Below are 21,938 nucleotides of genomic sequence, written 5' to 3'. Positions count from 1 at the left end.
CAAAAATACAAAATACTGCACACAATTACAAATCTAAATATATTTAAAATTACTAAAGGTCATGAATCATGATGTCTTCATTCGTGCTGCACTGGCATGGCATGGCGCCTACGTTGTACTTGTAAGTAATACTAATACTAATAGTTGTAATGCATGACTCGACTGCAGAGTCGGTCACTCAATCAATGCATGCATGCAGAGACAGTTGAAGCTAAGTAACTAAGACTAAAGTCCTGCTACAAAGCTAGCTAGCTAGCTAGCGCTAGAGCTAGCGTATATATACTTCAAGGTACACACGGGTAGAGTTGTTACGGCAGTTACAGCAGAAACGCTTTGATTCCTTCTTTCAAGTGTGTGTACTTCAAAGTAGACAATACAGTACTAGTGACATACTCTGTACTCTGTACTCCGTAAACCTCATTTGTGCCGCTTGCTAGTAACGTAGTAATGCTACTTGAAGTACTAGTAGTACACTGGTTTTAAAACGAAAATCAAGAACTCTAAGTCTTATCAGTTATTACTTATCAGTCTGCAAGAATGAGTAACTTGATGATCAGGATATGAGTGCCATCAAGCTTACCGGTATTCATTTTACTCTTGATGCCGTGTACATTGTAGATCTACTTACAAGTACTAGTATACATGTTACAGTTATTTGCCGCGTCTGTAATGGATAAGATGTGAATGGCATCGGTGATCTCAATGATTGATGGTACAGTCATGTACATGTACTTCAAAAGTAGGATCATTACTTTCACAGTACATTTTGCTAGTTCATGCTTCCGTGAACACGTTATACCTTTGTGTTGGGAATCCCAGTCTATAGCCGAGGTCAGTTCATGTCACATTGTGTACCGTGGACACTGGCTGCCACACATACCTGTGACCCATATTGTCACCCATACTGCTTGTGCTGCTACGCCTAAATCCATTCCCCTTCAAAATCACAACACAGAAGAATGGAAGCTGGTTGGCCTCCGTGACTACAGACTAGGCCCAGACAGATCCTGCCGGCAATTCTTTCGGCAAAATATCGAAGAATTGAAAGAGCGGAAATTGCCGGCAAAATCGGGGCAAAATATCGAGATGCTGGGTAAAATCGATGCCTGATACTTGGATTTCCTTGTTTCTTACCCGTTCAGCAGGATACAATGCCCAGGACAAGATCATGTCACCGAAATATCACTGGGAATACCGGATTCACTGTGCTGTCCCCGGGGAAAATTGCGATTCCGCGGCCGCGTTTTTTGCGATTTTTTAAAAGACCGCGTTTTCCGCGATTTTCCCGCGTTTTTTGAACTTTTTTGTTGCACTACACGTACACACAATGCACTGTTCGGTCAGCAACGTTACGTCTCATCGTGGCGGCTTTTTTTTTACTCAAATATGACGAGTGCTTACACCAGAGACTTGTAACTGATTGATTTCACTACATACTCACTGAAAATTGCCGCACATCAATATTATTCACCGCATATTTACCGCAAATTCACCGCAAATTATGCCATATTATGCCGCGTTTTTCCCCGCGTTTTTTGCGATTTTTTCCGCAATTTTCCCCGGGGACAGACTGTGGATCGACATGATTTTGGAAGAACTCAGGGACACGTGCGTGGAAACCCGTGTTGAGAAACCGACCCTGCGATTTTTGTGAAAATTAATGTTGTACGGGATTGTACCATGTGTACGGGAAGTGGATAAAATACACGTTTTCCGGAGCAAAATGGAGCAAAATATCGAGTTTCTTGTGCCAGGCTCGGCAAAATATCGAATTTTTTCGCAGCAACATTTTGCGGCAAAATATCGAGACGAGCGGAGCAGAATCTGTCTGGGCCTACTACAGACAGTGTCCCCTACAACTAGAAAGGCTCTCTCCGGCTGCCCCTATTACCCCCCCCCCCGCCCCCCCCCTACCGGATCAAGTGTCATTGAACTTACTTGAAGAGACCTAATTAATTCCCGTAGCTATGCAACCGTAGTCTACGTTAAAAAAAAAAAAAACCCGTAGTCTACGGGTCCCGTATACCGTAAAATGACTATGTACTAATGTAGTGCGTACCGTAGCATAGGATGGGCTGGGGAAATATGGGGACACACGTCAGTTTCGTTAGGAAGGAGATTTAGCGGAGCAAGAAAAGGCCCCAGCTTTGGCTGCTGGATGCTAGCCCGGTGGGTGCCAACCTCCTACCTTCGGCCGAGTGCTGATGGAGCGGAGTAGAAGGAAAAGAAAGAAGATTATTGCGCTTTAGAATACAATTTCGATAACGGATATACCGGTAAGTGGCTGGCTAACTAAAACGTGTACGCTTGTACTCTTGTACTCTTTCACGGATACCATGATATTTCTGTGAGAGTAGGAGATCCCTGGACGGGCCTAGGGCCAGGGGTAGGGCCAGGCTAGAGCCTCTGGTATAGTAATTTCACACATATCAGCGATCATCAGACAGCAGCATTTCCCACAAAAATACAAAATACTGCACACAATTACAAATCTAAATATATTTAAAATTACTAAAGGTCATGAATCATGATGTCTTCATTCGTGCTGCACTGGCATGGCATGGCGCCTACGTTGTACTTGTAAGTAATACTAATACTAATAGTTGTAATGCATGACTCGACTGCAGAGTCGGTCACTCAATCAATGCATGCATGCAGAGACAGTTGAAGCTAAGTAACTAAGACTAAAGTCCTGCTACAAAGCTAGCTAGCTAGCTAGCGCTAGAGCTAGCTGTGACTTGTGTGCTGGGTGCACGTGATGTTTTGCCTGTGGGAACGCGAGGGAGTTCCCCTCACATGTTACAGTGCACTGTGTGGCCACACTCGGACCAAGCATGCACTGCTGCAGTGCATGCTTGGTCCGAGTGTGGCCAATCTTGGTTTTATCGGGTAGATTAGATCTACGACTCGTACATCAGGATCGATCCGTAGTCGGGCTAGAGTAGAGCTAGAGGTCAGAGTCATCTCCTCTCGATCTACTCGCGATGTCGATGGCCCAGGCCAGGAGAGTCCACGAAGCTGGCAGTGGTAGTCTACATCCACAACTAAACAAGCTACTCGTAAATTTTCTAGCAGGGAGTCGTATGTAAAAATGGTGCTTATGTAATGTTATGTGCAACTAAACTGGTCAAGACAAGAGTCTCGAGTGCCACTAGTGACAGCGGCCGTCAAGCGTGCGTGTGGGTGTTATTTTCGGTGACAAGCCGCCGCTTCGGACTGGCAGACACGACGTTGGCTGGTGCTTTTTCCAGCTTGGAGCTGTTGACGGGATAGATCGCAAGCTCGTGACATGAGGTGGCGTGAAGGCGAGATGTGCGGTCCTCTTGAAGTGGTCATTGCCAGTCAGGGTTTCACTCACAAAAAGCAAAACAACCATTTACTAAAGTCTTTCAGCGATTGAACACGCGTTCAGATACGTACCGGTACGTACATCACTGTACAGTCGACTAGTCATCAGGCGACTCGCGACTACGACTATGTCACAGTACAGTCATGTATTTCCGCTTGTCGAACATTTGAGATTTGAGTATCCGCTTGTCAATGTTACACTGAGAGTGAGAAAACACTTTTTTCGTCCACTTATTATTGCTTGTTTACACTGCACTGATAATAAACATGATAATAATCATGATAATAAACATGGCATTGTGGTATTATTACAATCATGTACTTACCGCATGCATACGCCCTACTGGGAGTACTGCGTAGTCTCCAGGATAGTATTATGTTCCTAATCAAACAGTCAGCCAAGAATTTGAAGAAAGCATACCCAGGAAACAATGAGCTTGCTCTGCGTTGAATGCAGACACCAGGACACCGAGTGCTGGAACTGGCATCCCAGCATGGGGTCTCTTTGTGTCGCAGCCTCGCAGGTCCGCCTAAACGTCGGTCGTGCACGTGGTCGACCAGCTTTCCGAACCCTTCATTGGCCTTCTGCTTCGTGACTACAGTACAGTACTCAGTAGTCGACTGTGGACTGCATAGGTCTACATGGTGTAGTCCATTAGCATGTGTGTAGTCTGACCTGATCAACTCGGCCGAGGATCGGCTTGGTGTTATCATGCTGTGCATGCTGGCTCAGTTCCACATGATTGTGTCTACCTACTGTGATCATGGTGATCATGGTGGTAGATGGAAATACCTTCCGACTGAATACATAACTCCAGACAAAATGTCTGATAGCACACGACTCGCGAGTCCTCGATCCTTGGGCCTGGCCTTTTCTCCAATGACCAGATCATCGCAGATGACATCCCATGCAAGCCGGATAGGACGGGGTGGGAATGTGACCCAGCTGCCGAACTGATTATGAAAAATGCAGAGATAAAAAAGGACAGGAAAAAGGCAATGCAATGCAATGCGCGATGCGCGCATGCATGCACGAAGCGTGCTTGCACGAGGTATGTTCGTGCATTTGTGACACATACAGAAAAGCAAGTGCATGCTTTGCGCTTGCGTTGCAGCAGTGCAGCATGCTAACAGTGCACTGAGTCTGTATTACTAGTGTATCATGGTATTATTACTAGTACTGACACTGTCTGTGTATGCAAGCAGTCTAGATCTCAACTGAAGTCCTGAGGCTGAGGAACAAAGAGCCACACACGGCTGAATTCGTGTGAAGTGAAGAAGTGAAAATCACTCATATCAGCGACAGGGTTGGCGGCGATCGTGTTCGTGACTTGGACGGTGTCACTGTGTTTGGCTCAGGGTTAAACCTTCTTTCTGACTATCGTGTTCCTTCCTGTGTGCATGCTGTAGCATCCACGGCAGATCCGTCTGTTTGTTTACTGTACTACTAGAGCCACTGGTGTCCAGAACCGCACCACCACCTGCTGACAGGGTCTGTACGCTGTGCGTGTCGAAACGATGTTGAGATTTCCCCGTTGTGTTCAGCGCACCAGCGTCAGTGCAGGTGCAGTTGTATCAGCTAGAAACAAGGATGTTTCGACTGATCCCGTTGTCACGGGAAAACATCATTCTCCAGTCTCGGCTGCCGTGACTCGAAGTGCGTGCACTTCCATTCAGAAACGCAGTTTGTCGACTCGAATCGGCCGCGGAATTACGCAAACACACGTTGCCGAAGCGTCCAGTTTCTCCGACAGCGATGCATTGGCCAGTGGAACTCGTCGCCGACCTCAGGCCAATACTCGCAGTCAGCTGAAGGACAGCCGAGTAGTGGTGGTGAAGCTGGGAAGCGCCGTGATCACCCGGGAAGATGAGTGCGGCTTAGCCTTGGGTCGGCTGGCATCCATTGTTGAACAGGTACGTCGTCGTTACGTTACGAAAATGCTACTGCATGCTGGTGCATGTGGATTGGCCGTTAAAAACTTTGTGTTTTATTAGAGGTCTGTAGTTCTCTCCTGTCCACGCAATTATTATTTCATTCATTTTCCGGCAGCATGACAGTGACACTTCACTGTTGCCTTGATAAGGCCATACTACGTGTCTACGTGACGTCTGTACAGTGGAGCCCTGTGTTCAGCGCTCAGCACACGTGGTCTTTCTTGAAACAGATACTACCAGCAAAACTAGACTGGTCGAGGCGTTTAGTACACTATCGTTTGCAAGGCCTGAAATTTCACCCAATTTTAAAAGAAATCAACACGAAAAGCCCTGAAATGTTAAAGACCGGCGCCTATTTCGAAAACTGAAGTGGTATACAAGTCATGTACTTGTAACACTCCAGAGGCAGTAGGCTTAGGTTCTGCGAAAGTGCTCAATGCCTGATTAAGGCAGAGCAGCGTGCACAAAGGCACACAATGAAAACCTTGGGAAATTCCGTTGTGACTCGGAGTTTCATGGCTGAACCAATCATCAGACAAGGAACGGTTGTTGTCTGATGATTGGTTCAGCCATGAAACTCTGAGTCACAACGGAATTTGCCAGGGTTTTCATTGTGTGCCTTTGTGTACTTGTAATGCTAGTAGTAGTAATATTATGACTCTGCAGGTACGTATGCCGTAGTGTGGTCTGGTGCCTGGCAGGGCCAGTCTCTGAGGGCAGGCAATCCCTTATCACATGTGCAAGGGTCAGACAGCACTTCAGTATCTCCCAGTAAACAAAGTCACAGTCCCCACTTCCGCTGCATAGCTCGCTGAGCATCCCATTGCTTTGTAAGTTGCTAATCCCTTCCCACTTTGTGTACGTGTTCTTCATTTTCTTTTTTTTCTCTTCTTCCGTGGTTGGTCTCACCCTCTCCTCAATTCAATTGGCTGTCTTGACATGCCACGAGGTGCAGAAATAAATAAATAAATAAGGCGGGTTTTACAGTGTGCTGAGGAGATTCCGTGTCCACTGTAATTAAATAGTCCCTGCATCCGGCGCGATTGGCTGCTCCTTGTAGGGTCTGGCGGATTCTGCCGGCAGAAAAATTGGCAGAATTCGGCACTTTTTCTGGTTAGTTCCATGCATGTTTGGTATGTGGACAAAAAAATGGAGCAGAATTCGAGGGATTGCCCGCCATTAGGTTTGTATGGTTCTGCCAATTTCACTGCTTTTTGAACAGAATCCGCCGGTGCCTAGCTCCTTCGCTTTAGAGTTACACGGTCCGGTGTTTTGTCGGAGCATGCAGTGCACTCTGAGAGTTGCACTGGCTTTGGCTCGCAATACAGACTTTAACACACAGGCACGGCACCAATTCGAGTTGTCCGGGCGTGGGGGGGGGGGGGGGGCATGTGGTATCTCGGTGACTCCAAAAATGGGCCACGCTTTTAGACACAATTTTGCACTCGTTTTGTACTACCATAGTATAATTTTGCATGTGTATGTTGCTAGACTAGTTTCTAAATGCTCGTTTTCATCATCAGGACCCCTACCCCCGATCCCATTGAGATGCCAAGCCTTAGGGAAATCCTTCAAATACAGTAGCGACAGTACAAAAATTCAAGTTTACTCTCTGCATGGACTCTTCAGACTCAAGCGGGTGTGTATGCAGTGCAATGCACGGTGAACCCTTCCCGTAAAGAGTCCATTCAGGGGGTTGTGGCCTCTTTATGGGATGCTGTGCCAGTGCACTCGAGCCACACAGGTAAGGTACTGCAGCTTGTCCCTGTTCGGTGCACTGCACAGGCCGCACAGCGACTGGTGCAACGCATCAGTATGGGACAGCGCACAGGACCCTGAAGACAAGTAGTAAACATTTGATTAAGAGCATACTTTCTGGGAAGTCGCACCAACCTCTTCTTCACATTAACGGTTGTGACCATCTTAATAAACTAAAATGAAAAAATTTTATATTTTTTTACAGAAATGAGGTGCAAAAAAGAAAGAAGACGTGAGCAATAAAAAACACCCAGGGCAAGGAAGAACACATTTTAGAACAGTGCAACAAATCAACTAACTGGAGGTCTTCACTGATTATGATCATGTTTTTTCTGTCTTCCAGGTGGCTGAGCTGCAAGGAAAAGGCAAGCAGGTTGTTCTAGTGACCAGCGGTGCTGTGGCGTTCGGCAAGCAAGTCATAAACCAGCAAAATCGCTTGTCGCAGAGCGTTCGGCAGGCCATCAACTCTGGCAAGGTACGGCAGCACGACAGCAGCATTCCAACTTTAGCTTTAACTTTGTCACCTTTGTCAGCTGTACGGTACAATTTGGACTGCACTGGAACCGAAAGGAACAGAACCCCATGTTGCTCAGCGATCCCTGATTGATAGGACCTGGTTCTTTTTTCATGAAAAGGGCACACCGTTCAGTGCACCTGCTTTCTCCACCGGTGCACTAACTCACAACAACATGATGTGCATCAAGTTGAGTACTAGCTGAGCTAATCGAGCTGTTGTCATTGCCTTCAAGTGAGCTGAAATACACTAAAACCTCAGTATTGTGTACCTGAAGAGGTCATACAATTCTGTACTTTATAGCCGAGGTACTGCATATTCCAAGGTCACATGACTGGTATAGGTGCGACTGCGGGGTCCTCAAATGCACTGCATTGTATCCCATAGTATGTTATCCCACAAACTAACTCTCCTCCTCCATGCGCTCTAAAGCCGACCATTGCATTGCATTGCTTTAGAGCGCATGGAGGAGGAGAGTTGGTATGTCAGTGTATTGTTCGACAGCCGAATGGTACCGTTCACAGTTTTATTGATATTAGTATGTTATCCAGTGTTACTTATGATAAACTGTTTCAGGCATGACTATAGACTTAGCCTCATTGACTGTCTTCGAAAGGAGCACCCGGCTGTTCTATTTACGGTGCTATCCATCACTTGTTCAGTCTTTCTTTCTTTCCAAACGTAAACGTATGTAGTGTATACTTTTACGTTTGGAAAGAAAGAGGATTATACATGATATAGGAATGATGTGCATGTGTTAGCGCGATGTCTTAGTGGGATGCTTGATCAGTAAAGGTACTGCTTCCTGCTCACTGTGTGCAGGATGGGACGTTTCTGGAGCCGCGCGCCTGTGCCGCCGTGGGACAGTGCGGACTCATGTCGATGTATGAAGCCATGTTTTCGCAGTACGGACTTGAGACGGCACAGGTAGGTGGTGAATGCATGCTGGGTTAGAGGTGATTATAGGTGTATATGTTCTGTGTGTGTGTATGGGGGGGGGGGGAAGGATAGGTAGAGGGCGTATGGAATTCAGTGTATTGGCATCCCTTTGGCTTATACCAGTGTCTATGCCGGAAAATATCCATGCCAGACTGATGCCCCCCCCCCCCCCCCAGCTGTACCACAATACCGTCGGTCGATTGCTATCCAGGGGCTGGTGTTGGAGTTGGTATTGCTAAGCAAATGACATCCACTTGGGTTGTACTCTCGAATACTGAAAGCCATTGTCTGGAGATGTTTCCACGGTACACGTAACACTAGTTAGACCTCCTTCTATCTCTTCTTTTCCACATATGTACGTCACATACAAAGGCGAATGTGTACACGTTGCCACTTTCACTGGATTGGCTGTCATAGTGCTTTGCCGACAAGATGGAAAGTTTGACTGGCCATTACAATCATGACGACTGACAATCAGGACACGACCGCCGAGACGTGCATACGAACGCAGTTACTAGTGCTCGGCGTACAACACGAGTACACGCACATAGAAAATGCCAGCACTATCGGCTGCATCAAGCATACCACGTCACTTTTACCTAGTAGATATTTGAAATGAAAACCAAAACCGCTGTGCGCATCATTGGTGAATTTTCAAGTGATATCGTTGTGCCAGTCGTAGTGTCAGTACAAGTCTAGTCCTTTTTGCCACATTCGACTGAGGAAGGGAATGCCGAAGGATAAGGAGTAAAAAAATGTGGCCAGGGCAGGCTAGGCTTAACATAATTCAGACAGATATTCCAGTGCAACGTGCATAGAGAACAAGGTCCAAAACCTATTTTCATATCTAAAAGTGGGCTTGAGCCGAAAATCGGCCAATATTGGATATTAAAGCCGCCGGGATAATCGATGATTTTGGAGGATCTTACCTGTAGCTATGCAAGACAGTTTAAATGCACCGTATATGTTGTGTCCTGATCCCCATGCACACAAGCATCCAGCAAGCACCAGTAGATTGGGGGGGGGGGGGGAGCCATGAACAAAAGCATGCGCAGTGTGATCATGCTAGTGCTACAGAAGTAGGTATATTACTACTATGTACAGTACACATGAGTACCTATCTAACCTGATTGGAAATTTTTATTTCCATTGCTATCAGGTTCGGCCTCATTTCTCTGTGCTGCGCTGATGAGTTCAAAAAGAACGAAACAGCATGCTGTCCGCAGATTGAGTAACAAGAGTACATATATAACAGTATATCTGGTGTATCACACTAGCTGTGTTGTGTTGTATTGGTGGTGTCCAGGTGCTACTCACGAAGCGTGATCTGACAGGCAGTCAGAGTGAGAATTTCCAGGCGACAATGTTCGAGCTCATGAAGATGAACATCATACCGATCCTGAACGGCAACGATAGCGTGGCAGCCCCGCCAGAGACCGGCGCTGATCTGGAAGGAGTGAGTCTGCCGCCTCTGGGCGTTCTTTTTTTGCTGCATCGTCGTTCAGGAATAATGCGAAGCATGTAAAGTTGACATGTGTGGTATGTTGTTGCATTGGTGTGCTTGAAGAGCGCAGTTCAACCACTATAGTTGCTGGTGCATGTATCACCAAACCTTCGAAGCTCATGTCTTTAGTAGAAAGAAAAAGGTGGTGATGGGGGGGGGGGGGGGGATCCACAGGTCAAACCGACCATGCCCACAAATTGACTGCCCTGAACGTCCGTGTAACATGTGAAGCATGTAGAGTTGACACTTGTGATATGTTGTTGCATTGGTGAACCTGCAGAGCGCAGTTCAACCACTCTAGTTGCTTATGTATGTATTCGGAGAAGTTTTAATATGTAGTTTTCGGTAGGATTGGGAGAACTTCACAAATTCAAAGGATCAGTCTGGGAAGTGATTTCCGGGCAGTTCACTTCCCCGAATGATCCTTTGAATGTAGTTTTGCGTTAAAACAAGTCATGCTGCCATCTGTTTTCATTATTGCGAAGGTGCTCAGCGTCAAGGATAACGACAGCCTTGCCGCCATTGTAGCTGATCACATCAACGCCGATCTGCTGGTGTTGCTGTCTGATGTACGCGGCGTGTACACGGGCCCACCGGGCAAGGCCGACTCGCGCTTCATGGAGACCTGCTATCTGCCGGCACAGTCGGCCTCGGACAACATCGGCGTCACGTACGGCACCACGTCGCGTGTCGGCCTCGGTGGCATGAAGTCCAAGGTAAGCACACTGCTGTATGACGGTAGATGCGGATATACATGTATAGTGGTGGCAGCTGAAATCCAACCCCTGCTTGGTGCGCTCAAATTTCAAAGACCCGCTGCACGCTTGTAACACTACGAAATAGCGACCGCTAGAATCTGTGCTGCATTCGTGCACAAAAAGCAGGGGTCGGATTTCAGTTACCATCACTGTACAAGGGCTATATGACCGTGGGTATGTATGTACAAGGACTATAGAACTGTGGATATGGATGTACAGTGAAACCTGTCAAAGACGACCGCTCAAGAGACCCTCAAAACGTGGTCTCTCTTACCAGGTGGTCTCCTTATCCAGGGCCATTTGGCTGGAAATAGCATCTCTTGGTCCTGGTTTCAGTGGTCGCGTTGACAGGTTTGACTGTACATGCAGCTGGTAAGGAAGTGAAATACGCTGGTTGGATCGGGTACACTCTGCTAGACTTTCCAGGGGCTCTGTTTCTGAAGTGCTATGTGGGTCAGTGTTCCGGCAGGTCTATGGCTGTACAGTGCCCGCTGTGTACTGGACTCGCTTGATTGGATTTCATTGAGCAGTACAGTATACTAAAATGATGCCTAGACCGGCCGAAAAAATACGTGCATCAGAAGTGTGGTCAGGCGCGCCGGAACCAGTCTGGTTGGTCAGGTCATCACCAGACCAACTTGTTGGCCACCAACGCATGTTCACTGCTGAGGAGGTTATGCTTTACCCACTAGATCATACACAAAGAGTGAAATCCGGCTGTGCTATGGCCAGACCAATCGAAAACTGCTTCTCCGGGCGGTCCTGGTGCTCCTATATAGGGTAAGCAGCAGTTTTAGGCCTGTTTATCAATGAAGTAATTCCACCTGCACCGAACGCGCTCTCTGGCCGACCTCACAAACCAGCAACGTGACTCCAAGTTGTAGATACTGACAACTAATTGTTTCCCTCCACTGATACAGCGCTGTTTCGACCACTATAGGTCTCATCAGTGAAGGTTGAGAATAACGGATGGCTAGAATAAAATTGAAAGCACAGTTTTATACATAGAACAAAATGAAGAAGCTGTTTGTACAGGAGTATTGTACGCATGATTGTATTGACTTGTAAGCACTTCCATCCCCGAACAGACCTGATGATGTCCAATGGCAATGGGAGAAATAGTGGCAGTCCTTTCATTCATTTTGTGCAGCTGAGAGCCAGTTTGGGGAATGGAAGTTTTTACAAGTCAGGGCCGCCAGATCCGGTCAGGATGGTCCGGCCATAACTGGACCACTTTCCCAGCTGGATGGCCAATGTGATTCGTGCAAAACCAGTGTTAAAGTATTCGGATGTGCATGACTGTATTGTCGACATGTCATGTGCTTCGAAGTAGCTCAGGTCAGACTTCGTGACGAGGAAGCTGTTCTGCAGCACGACCGCTCACCTTCCACCAACGACTGAAAAGCAGCACCAGTCACTCCGACCTATCAAAAATGCATGCACTCAACATTGGAAACGAGCGAAAACATCGCACAAGACAGAAGAGACGAGTCCGGCGATCGAAAGAGATACAATGTAAGATCGAGGAAGCCGAAAAAATAATCGTTCGTTCTATAAGCCGGGTAAGCTCACGCAGAGTGTGCGCACGCATACACGGAATGCATGTGCTGAAGTACATGTACATGTACGTGTACACCAGGTCGTTCCAGGGACTGAAGCCCTGTGCAGAGAGTCAATCGTATCCATAGCATACACAGAGAAGTCGATCGTATCAATAGCATACACAGAGAAATCGACACGATCCTTCAGTACGAGATCGTATATTTTATAGTAAGTTACTGAAGTCTTTATCGATCGTTTTTCACCTTTTCCTTGCAGTGTTCGATCTCTTGGATGCTACCATCATCGGTACTGTGCGACTTATGAATAGTAAAAAGTTGTGTTTGTGTTCTTTGACTATGATTTTCCGCATTTCCGCAGCCTCGCGAGATGCCCAAATTCGCCCTATTTCACGTAAATTTTCAAAAATTCTCCCGCGGGAGGTCCCGGGATCCCCTCAAAGATCGGCCCAACCACTCCAAACTCCTTCCCCCGGCCCTGCAAGTGGAAGAAAAATGATACAGTGGAGTTGGAGAGTTCTTAGGAAATGATTGTTTTGATACTACACGTCATGCACTGTACCGGCCGGTTCATACTTCATGTTGCGTACGGGAAACGCGTCGCGTCGCGAAAAAGTTGATCTGAGCTCAACTAGTTCGCGTACGGGAAACCCATCGCGCGACGGTCGCGCGATGGGTTTCCCGTACACGAGATGAAGTATGAATCAGGCTTAAGACATGTAAATATAATAACTGGTACGGGCAAGAACTCAAACTCAGAGACACGTGCACAGGCACACTCTCCGAACACGCAAATAGGCACACTCTCCGAACACGCAAATGGGACAGCACACCATTAGACGTTCTGGATTACTCCTTGCAAACGACTTCTGCCATAACTAAAACAAAAGGAAAGGGGAAAATGGCCAGCAAAGGCACAGCGCGCTTGCGCCACCACATACAACTTTTACAAGTACACGTGACACAAAAGGAATCATAGTGCGAGCATGACTCATACTCATAGTCATAGCACATACAGCACAGCGCAGTTGTACAAGTGCATGATCACGGGTACAGAAGGTTTTCAAAAATACGAATAATTATTATTTATCATTAGAGCAGCTCAAACAACTACAGGTTTGAAGCGGAAATAAAAATTGAAGACAGACGGAGAAGCAAAGAAGAATGCGATCAGACAGGAGGAGAGGATTTTCAGTGTCAGTAGAACAATAGCATGGACACTCGTAATAACAGAATAGACGACATGGCTGTAGACTGGGGCATATCCACGTGCGCGTTTGCACCAACGTGACTCACAGGAAAATAAATAAATAAACGAACAAGGTAAGGTCCAACGAGGATCATTTAAGAGGCTATCTTGAAACATGTGCAAATAGGCAAGTGACGACAACAACAGCGAAGAAGTATATCAACGTTTTAACGAGTTCCGTTTCTTCATTATAATACGTTCTGTTGAGGCTGTCATGCCTCATATGTGTTATGTGCGGATAGGCTGCAAGATCGTTAACGTATCTTCTCGTTTATACCCTATGAATTTTGGACAATGGTTAATTTTAAACATGTCTTACAGTAAATGTGCTTGGTTGTCGTACACACTGTGATGTAGGTTGAGTCGGCGGTGTTCGCCCTGCACCGCGGCGTGGCCGTTGTCATTGCCGACGGAACCATGGCAACCAACGGCAACGTCATCCTCGACATTGTCAACGGGAAGCGAGTCGGCACCTTTTTCACCAAGGAGCTGCCGGCGGATCAGCGCGATGTGGCCGATCAGGCAACATGTGGTAAGTTGTAGCTATTCGTGATGGCTTTTAAAATGCCATGTGTGTCTATGGTCTAAAAGCTACCTCCACAAGGTGCTCGGATGTGGTATGTGGTACGCTCAGATGTGGTACATGTGGTACGTTGCGCTTGTAGCTATTCGTGATTGCTTTTAAAATGCCCTGTGCGTGTGTGGTCAGGCCTCTGTTAGGCTACCGTCTCAAGGTTGCCAGAAAACTGGCCTTTATATATCTAGGTAGTCTGTCAATTTCTAGCTCTTGTGTACTTCATTATGTAACAACACGGTGCGTGATTTGAGATGGCAAGTCATTAAGGCCTCATTTACACGACAACGATTGAAAAACGTTTTTCAATCGTTTTCGAAACGTTTTTGCTGTTTACACGAAAACGATAATCGTGTACACTGCAACACGTTTTTCGGCGCGCAATGGTCACGTGCAAGAAGTTGGCCTGGCGCAGGCTGGCGGTGGCATGTTTTGAGTACAGGGCTCGTACTAGAAAAACGTTTTTGCCGTTTACACGAGAACGAAACGGAACGAAAACGATTGAAAAACACTTTGAAGGCCGTTTTTTCATTTGAAACGTTTTTGAAACGTTTTTCAGCGTTGTCGTGTAAACGCTCTTATCAAAATCTGTGGAAGCGTATTCTTTTGAAAACGTTTTTGACAAAAACGTTTTTCAATCGTTGTGTAAACGAGGCCTAAGATTTGAATACAGCGAGTATCTTGCTAATACAGAGCTTAACCAAAAACTTCTTTTACTGTGTGAGTGCAACAAGATCTGCCATGATGACTACTATCATTGACTAGTAATTACTGCTCCAAGACACGTGGCGTCCATCATTTTACTGTTTGTTGTTGCCTGCAGCTCGATCGGGCAGTCGTAAACTGCAAGCAATGAAGCCCAAACAGGTGAGGGGATGCATGGCGGCTTGGACGTGTTCACGGGGTGGAAGAGCTCATGGGGAAATCGGAAGAATTACCGGCTTACTGCGCCTTCTTCAAATCTTGTGTAGCTTGAAATTCATACGGTTGCAGCCGGCTTCAGATGCCGGGGCGTTTACGGGGTATTCCACTTTGGTGATTGCATGGTGTAATCCAAGTACCGGACACCCTGAAAATGATCTAAGAGCCCCGGCAGCTGACTTGACCCTCACCTGGTGGCTTATGGAACTAATATTTCAGATACATGCACATGTAGGTACCTGTGTTATGTGCCTTTCTTTGTAAAGTTTAGGCAGTGAATGGGAGTTTCAGTCTTTGACCACCGTTTGTGGTGGGTCTGATCTACTCACCTCCCACCGCTCAGGAGCTACATCTGAGCCTTTGGTCCTAGAGGGTGGTGGTGTTCCCACGGCGGATGCGGATAACTCGGCCTCCAGCCAAGCGCGAACCGTGAATTTTTTCTTCTTCGTAAAGTTACATTACTAAAATTAGTTCTGTCCATGATTCACTTATGAACTATCCCAAACACTAGCTATCATGCGATATGTTTGTAGGAATCTAATCCCACCTGTGTGCGTGTGGCTTGTGCACTGCAGAGAAGCGAGATCATCCACACCCTGGCCGATCTCCTGGAGGACAACTCGGCCGATATCCTAGTGCAGAACGAGAAGGACCTGAGCGCCGCCACATCGCTGGCGCCCTCGCTCCGCGCTCGCCTGGAGCTTAGCGATGCCAAGATCTCCAGTCTGGCCAAGGGACTGCGACAGATTGCAGAGAGCTCTGACCAGGTATAGTTAGATCATCCGATTATTATGTTCTTCCTTTTTCTTTTTTTCCTTCTCTTGCCATGGCTAGCTAAGGCCCCATCCTGTGCATTGGCTTCTGCCTTTGGATGGTGAAATAATAAATAAATAAATAAATAAAAATACTGATTGATGCAATAAATGAGGAGCTGGAATGCAAAACCCGCTAAATCCATTTCATCACTTTTTGGATAGTAGCCAAAAAAGGATTAATGTTTTATGCGGTATGAAGTGCTGCAAGATCACACTAAGATGCTAGAGAGGAACCTGTGCTGTACTGCACATATTAAGACATGTGTGGTTATGCTTCTCCTTGTCCGGTGCAGTACGTCGGTCAAGTCCTGTCACGGCGCGAGCTTGCCGATGGTCTAGTGCTACGCCAGGAGACCGTGCCGCTGGGTGTTCTGCTGGTGATCTTCGAGTCGCGACCCGACGCTCTGCCACAAGTGGCATCGCTGGCCATCGGCACGGCCAACGGCCTGCTGCTGAAGGGCGGACGCGAGGCCAAGCACACCAACCAGTACCTTCACGGGCTGGTGCAGCGCGCACTGAAGATCCACGACGCCGCGGACGCAGTGCAGCTCGTAAGCGCGCGTGTGTGTGGCGGGGGGGGGGGGAGAGGTGTATGTGTGTGTGTGTGTGTGTGTGTGTGTGTATGTGTGTGTGTGTGTGTGTGTGTGTGTGTGTGTGCAAAGGTGTGTGTGTGTGTGTGTGTGTGTATAGTGGGGTACTTGTGGTCAAATCTGCGTATTCATAATAATTATAATAGTAACGCAATCATGTACTTTGAAGTGCTTTTGAAGTATTTTTAATGGCACTGGTCGGGTAGTTAAGTGTCGACTCAAGTAATATCAATTTTTCTTCAGAGTTGCTTTCCCTTTTCTTTCCCTCAAACGGATGAATATGTGGAGGAATGTGTTCGGGTTTGAAATTGTAATATTATTCAAAAAGGAGAAGGACAAAATGTTACGACTAATTGGCTCACCGTCCGAGTTGAATATTATTCAACTGTGTGTGCGTTCATGTACTCCTTGTTTTCGTACCCTACACTCGATTGTATCATTATAATGCCGGGGTCAAACATTCTGGAAAAACAACCACCTAGGACTACTAGTAGTCGGTCCTGAGCCGATATTCCAGGATCTCATGTTGTCCCAATGGCTACAATGGTGTTCGTCGATTGCATTTGGCTGTGTGTATTGTGGCTAATAATGGGGGTTTTCGGCACCTGTGCCAGTGGTTGTGAGACTTATTCCCTCACCCCACCGTTAGGTGCTGCATCTGCCACTGGGTTTACTGGGTGTTAGCAGCCGTTGTGAGTTCTCTTTGGGAATAGACAAAATAATTTACTTTTTTTGGCGTTAATTGTAGCTCAGCAATCGGGAAGACGTCGATGAGCTCCTTAAGCTGGACGACAAAATCGACCTGGTGATACCGCGCGGCTCCAAGGAGTTGGTGCGCCGGATCCAGGACGACAGCCAGGGCATACCGGTGCTGGGCCACTCCGAGGGTATCTGCCATGTGTACGTGGACAAGGATGTTGGCGACACGCAGCAGGCTGTCGACATTGGTGAGTCACACCAGCCCATACATGTAACTGCACTGCACTTGATCAAGTGTCTTGTGATGAGTTTTGTGTGATGGTAATCGCTGATGACGTGGAGATGAAGTCTCATCATGGATTTAGATTGACACGACTTTCTGCTATTAAATACCGGACCAATCAAAAACTGCTTCCGGCGGTCCTGTCATACGTTAAAGCACAATACTGAGTGTGAGTCACCCCCCTTCTCACCAGCACTTTCCCCGTCTCCCTTTCTTTCTCTTCATGTTACTTCAGTTGTTGACTCAAAGTGCAACTACCCTGCTGCTTGTAATGCTATGGAGACCCTGCTACTGCATCGATCACACCTGGAAAATGGGTTCATGTCGCTGGTCGTCGAAGCGCTTCGCTCAAACGGGGTGAGTCGAGAAGTTTTAATTAAATGAGAGAGTTGAGTACTCTGTATTGCAAGACTTGCGTGCTCACCTTCAAATAGCCAGTTGGTGAACTGCTGTGTTCTCTAGCCAGATTACCTGCTACCGGTATCAATGGCTAATAGTCTGCCAGTAGTTCACTTTGTACGGATGCCTCTTGTTCACAGTCAGTCAGAAATCCGGCTCCTGCAGGTTACCGGCTGCAACATCACTAAACAGTTACCTGTGCATGCTTGCTGGTCCAATGAAACAAGTGGTCTGCGATCACCCCTCATTGCGTAACAGTTAGAGCAATGATATTTACAGATGGGCAGTCTCTCGCACAGGTCTCAGGGCATGTGTTTAAAAGTTTGCACAAATGTGACCATGATCATTCTGTAGCCATTTTAGGCCATTCAAACATCTTGGTGCAAGAAAATCAAGTAGAAAACCAACAAGCCCCGCTGTGTGCACCGCATAACAAAAGTACACATATGACGGTTTGCATCAACGACTCTCCCTCTCCTCTCCTCTCCTCTCTCTCCTCTCTCTCTCTCTCTCTCTCTCTCTCTCTCTCTCTCTCTCTCTCTCTCTCTCTCTCTCTCTCTCTCTCTCTCTCTCTCTCTCTCTCTCTCTCTCTCTCTCTACTCGCTCTCACTCACTCTCGTTCTTCCCCCCCCCCCATCCCTCTTGCTCTCTCACATTGCACATGCATAATAGCAACACAACCTTCTCCCTTTCACAAGTCTGACCTGAGATTTTGAAGAAGAAAAAACCATTGCACTTTCTAACAAATTGCATCCGATACGCCGTTGTATTATTGTACTTCAGTATGTTTGATTTGTGTTTGATTTGTGTTTGATTTTCCAAAACAGGTAACTGTCTACAGTGGTCCTAACCTGCGTAGATCGGTGACATTCTCACCCGCCCCGGCACAATCACTCAGCTACGAGTACTCTGCCAATGAATGCACCATCGAAGTGGTGGACGACGTGGTGAGTGCCATCAAGCACATCAACCACTACGGCAGCGCGCACACCGACACCATCGTCACCAGCAACGGTAAGCGACGGGTTTGTGCGTTTCCGATGCAGTCTACAATACCCTAGGGGTATTGCATTGTAATCATACCATGGTAAGAAGGGCTGCAGCACCTGGTCCGGCCATGGCTGGACCGTATTTCGAAAAAGGTGACCCATCCATTTCTGCAAAACTGGTTTTTCTCGCCAAGAATGCCCATTACCGGTGAACAACCCCTCATTTGGCCGGCCCACCTGAAATTCCGGTTCTGCGGCCCTGGTAAGTGTGTTTGTTTCCTCTCGTCCACTTAATTAATCGTTGTGTGTTAGTGTCTTCCCATATATCTTGATGCCATGCCTGGCATGCATTCCATCCTTCACTGTTGGCCATTGTCAATAAAAAGTGAATACTCGCAACTGTATTCACAGCACCATTCCTGTAGTGGTTTCTTTGATGAAACTGCATGTTGCCTGTTTGCTTGCCACCTGACAGGTCAAGCGGCTGAGGAGTTTCTGAGGCGTGTGGACAGCGCGTGTGTGTTCCACAACACAAGCACTCGACTGGCGGACGGATATCGTTTCGGATTAGGTACAGTAGCGGGTATTATACCCTACACAGTTCACTTTGCCTCAGGCTTATCCTGGTTAGCTCAGGACTTGCACTGCCTGACTCTCTTCATACGAACTGAAATGCTGCGACTTCGGCTGCAATTTCAGGGAAGACTGCTGCTCTAACGCTACATTGTACTGACCTCGGTGCTCTTTGTACAGTAAAAGTTTAGCATAGCATGCTTCCAAAGGCCCTGATAGTCTGCTCTTCAGAGCACACTCACATGCATTATCAAGAGCACATAAGCTCCCAAGAGTGTGCAACTCTTCACATGGGTCTCTGACGGCGAAAACTCACATCACGTGTTCCACGTACCATTTGTACTACATGCAACGAAGGCTAGCGTGCCCGCAGTCCGAATATCTGCCATGATCATGCTGATCACTTGCATTAGCCGAATGGGTTTCTCACAGGGTGTGATCTTCTTGTAAAAGCGGACTGGTAAGGTACAACACCGTCCAATCCAAGTCAACCCGACCACCCTGCAGAATGCACATGTATGCACACCTAATGCACATGTATTCACAATGGCTTATTCCCAATCTCCGAACAGCTAGCTGTTTCGACCTTGCCTGTAGGTCTCCTCAGCGGAGCTCAGAGTTACTGGCCAGTCTCTATGCTCATGTTGGTTTGCAATTCCTTTCTTTTCTTGCTCCACGGTGTGCAGGTGCAGAAGTGGGCATCAGCACGAGCAGGATCCACGCACGGGGCCCGGTGGGAGCCAAAGGATTGCTGACAACAAAGTGGATTGCTGAAGGCAGCGGTCACACCGTTCAGCTGTTCAGCGACGGCAAGTACACGTTCACACATCGCGAACTCTCCCTGGAGACGTCTGTATGACGCCGCAGGGAGCCAAGGAGCAAGGAGCCATAGGCTTGTAGTACCTTGTATGACTTCAATGATGGGAAGCTAGTGCAAAGACATAAACTATCATGTCCTTGTGTAGTCAAGTAAGCCTTGAAAGGAAAGTGTCCCCTCCCCTCCCCCCATACCCATCCACACATGCAACCATACTTAACAGGGAGCCCCTAGCCTTGACCAAACATATTTGAAGTCGCTGCCATTGGTGTGGTTTTATGGAAGCTCAGGTCGAATGCCGACCAGTGATAATATTGTTTTAGTGATATGACATCATCGACATGTTGTGTTGGAATGCTTATCAGGTTATTATCTGTCCATCATGGTTAAAAATTACTATGGAGTGATGAATATTGAGATTCTCCTGGATAATAATTATTATGGCGATTTGAATGTCATCGTGCTGTATTTATCAGAGCTGCCTCAGGCTTTATGCTATTGCCATGTTGCTTTCCGTGTACGCCTAGATAAAACGGCTTGCTTCATCCGCTACTACTACTACTATGCACTATACTCCTGAGCCTGTACATATTGGCTGTGTCCCCCAGTTCAGCACATTTCCATCTCCATCGCATATTCACCTAGAGACAGAAGCTTAGAAACTTATGCACTAGTGTAATAGAACTTTATTGAAAATCCATGGTAAACGTGATCGGAAAGATGATAAGAAAATTCAAAGTCAACACAATGTCATGCAATTCATGATTACCGAGTCTCAGTCACTGTTATCAAAGCAGATCAGAAACTTATGCACTGGTATATTACCGGTATACAGAATGTTTGGCCGTTCGTGTATTTGTTATAGTATTACAACGTTTCGGCAAATTGCCTTCGTCCGGTTCACAATGATGTGCAAGCTTTCAGTCCTCATGCTAACTATGGGAATTTGTTGTAGAACCGTGCCTGCATCCAACTCTTAATCTTCTACTACTAATACTAGTATTCCACTCCATGCACAGGCCCGCTGGAAGGTTGGTCAGGTTTTTTTTATTTTTTACTATTGAACACTCACTGCATGATGAACTAAAATGAGAAGGAGAACTCGACACAATGGTACATATCCTGCAGGAGGAGTGGGTGGGACGGTCTGTGAAGCTCAGCCGACCAAGGTCATCACCGGACCAACCTGTTGGCAATTTTTTAACGCATGTTTCCTGTTGAAAAGTTATAATTTAGCCGCTATTATGATCACGCACAAAGACGGAAAGTAAAGGCTGGTAAAAGTAAAGACTAAAGTAAAAGGTATGGCCGGACCAATCTGAATCATAATCTGCCTCCGGCTGTCCTGATGCGCATGGCGTGCTGCTTCTACCTGCCCCATGGAATATTGGGGGGGGGGGGGGGGGGGGGGAGCCAGTCGGCTACTACCCGTATCATTTCCGTCTTGGGAGACAGACAAGGCCAAGGGCCCGGGAAGTAGCCATAGGCCCTAGCGTGAGCCCGCCTTTCGGCCCCGGGAGTTGCAGCTCGCTCGACTCAACTGACTACAGTACATGAACTATGAAGAGGACCCACACCTTCGTGAGCTGCGTCGTGGGGATTTTGCAGTCAGATGTGCGACTATGGCCATCACCATGATCACAGTATCACTATCAGTTACGCTGGGGTTAGTCAACTCGGTTACTTTCTTGCAAGGATCGATGTTGTCGCTCAC

At 47.1% G+C, this 21,938-nt stretch overlaps 1 protein-coding gene across 2 annotated transcripts; it reads left to right on the top strand.

Moving 5' to 3' along the window:
* The first annotated feature begins 4,678 nt into the window (after positions 1-4,678).
* On the top strand, positions 4,679-21,204 carry LOC135816056 (delta-1-pyrroline-5-carboxylate synthase-like). 2 transcript variants are annotated; one of them, XM_065329425.1, is made up of 15 exons: positions 4,679-5,262; positions 7,385-7,516; positions 8,378-8,482; positions 9,801-9,950; positions 10,484-10,714; positions 12,575-12,604; positions 13,922-14,096; positions 14,962-15,005; positions 15,635-15,826; positions 16,168-16,425; positions 17,213-17,411; positions 17,682-17,803; positions 18,673-18,859; positions 19,310-19,405; positions 20,094-21,204. In XM_065329425.1, the coding sequence occupies exons 1-15, from the start codon at positions 4,867-4,869 to the stop codon at positions 20,264-20,266; spliced, it is 2,490 nt and encodes an 829-aa protein (XP_065185497.1). In that variant the 5' UTR covers positions 4,679-4,866; the 3' UTR covers positions 20,267-21,204. The 2 variants fall into 2 exon arrangements, with proteins under 2 accessions (XP_065185497.1, XP_065185504.1); XM_065329432.1 differs by lacking the exon at positions 12,575-12,604 and having other exon boundaries at positions 4,680-5,262.
* Positions 21,205-21,938: the final 734 nt, after the last annotated feature.

Source organism: Sycon ciliatum, chromosome 1 (assembly GCF_964019385.1).
Source record: "Sycon ciliatum chromosome 1, ocSycCili1.1, whole genome shotgun sequence".
NCBI classification, from domain to species: Eukaryota; Metazoa; Porifera; class Calcarea; order Leucosolenida; family Sycettidae; genus Sycon; species Sycon ciliatum.
The sequence above is the reverse complement of the archived record's forward strand: the minus strand, read 5'-3'. Positions and strand labels throughout refer to the sequence as shown.

What these genes read in the sequence shown, in the direction of transcription:
- LOC135816056 (XM_065329425.1), top strand. Translation starts at nt 4,867, where the DNA reads ATGTTGAGATTTCCCCGTTGTGTTCAGCGCACCAGCGTCAGTGCAGGT. An exon ending in TGGCATCCATTGTTGAACAG is followed by an intron (nt 5,263 to 7,384) that starts GTACGTCGTCGT and finishes TCTGTCTTCCAG; the next exon opens with GTGGCTGAGCTGCAAGGAAA. An exon ending in AAGCGCTTCGCTCAAACGGG is followed by an intron (nt 17,804 to 18,672) that starts GTGAGTCGAGAA and finishes TTTCCAAAACAG; the next exon opens with GTAACTGTCTACAGTGGTCC.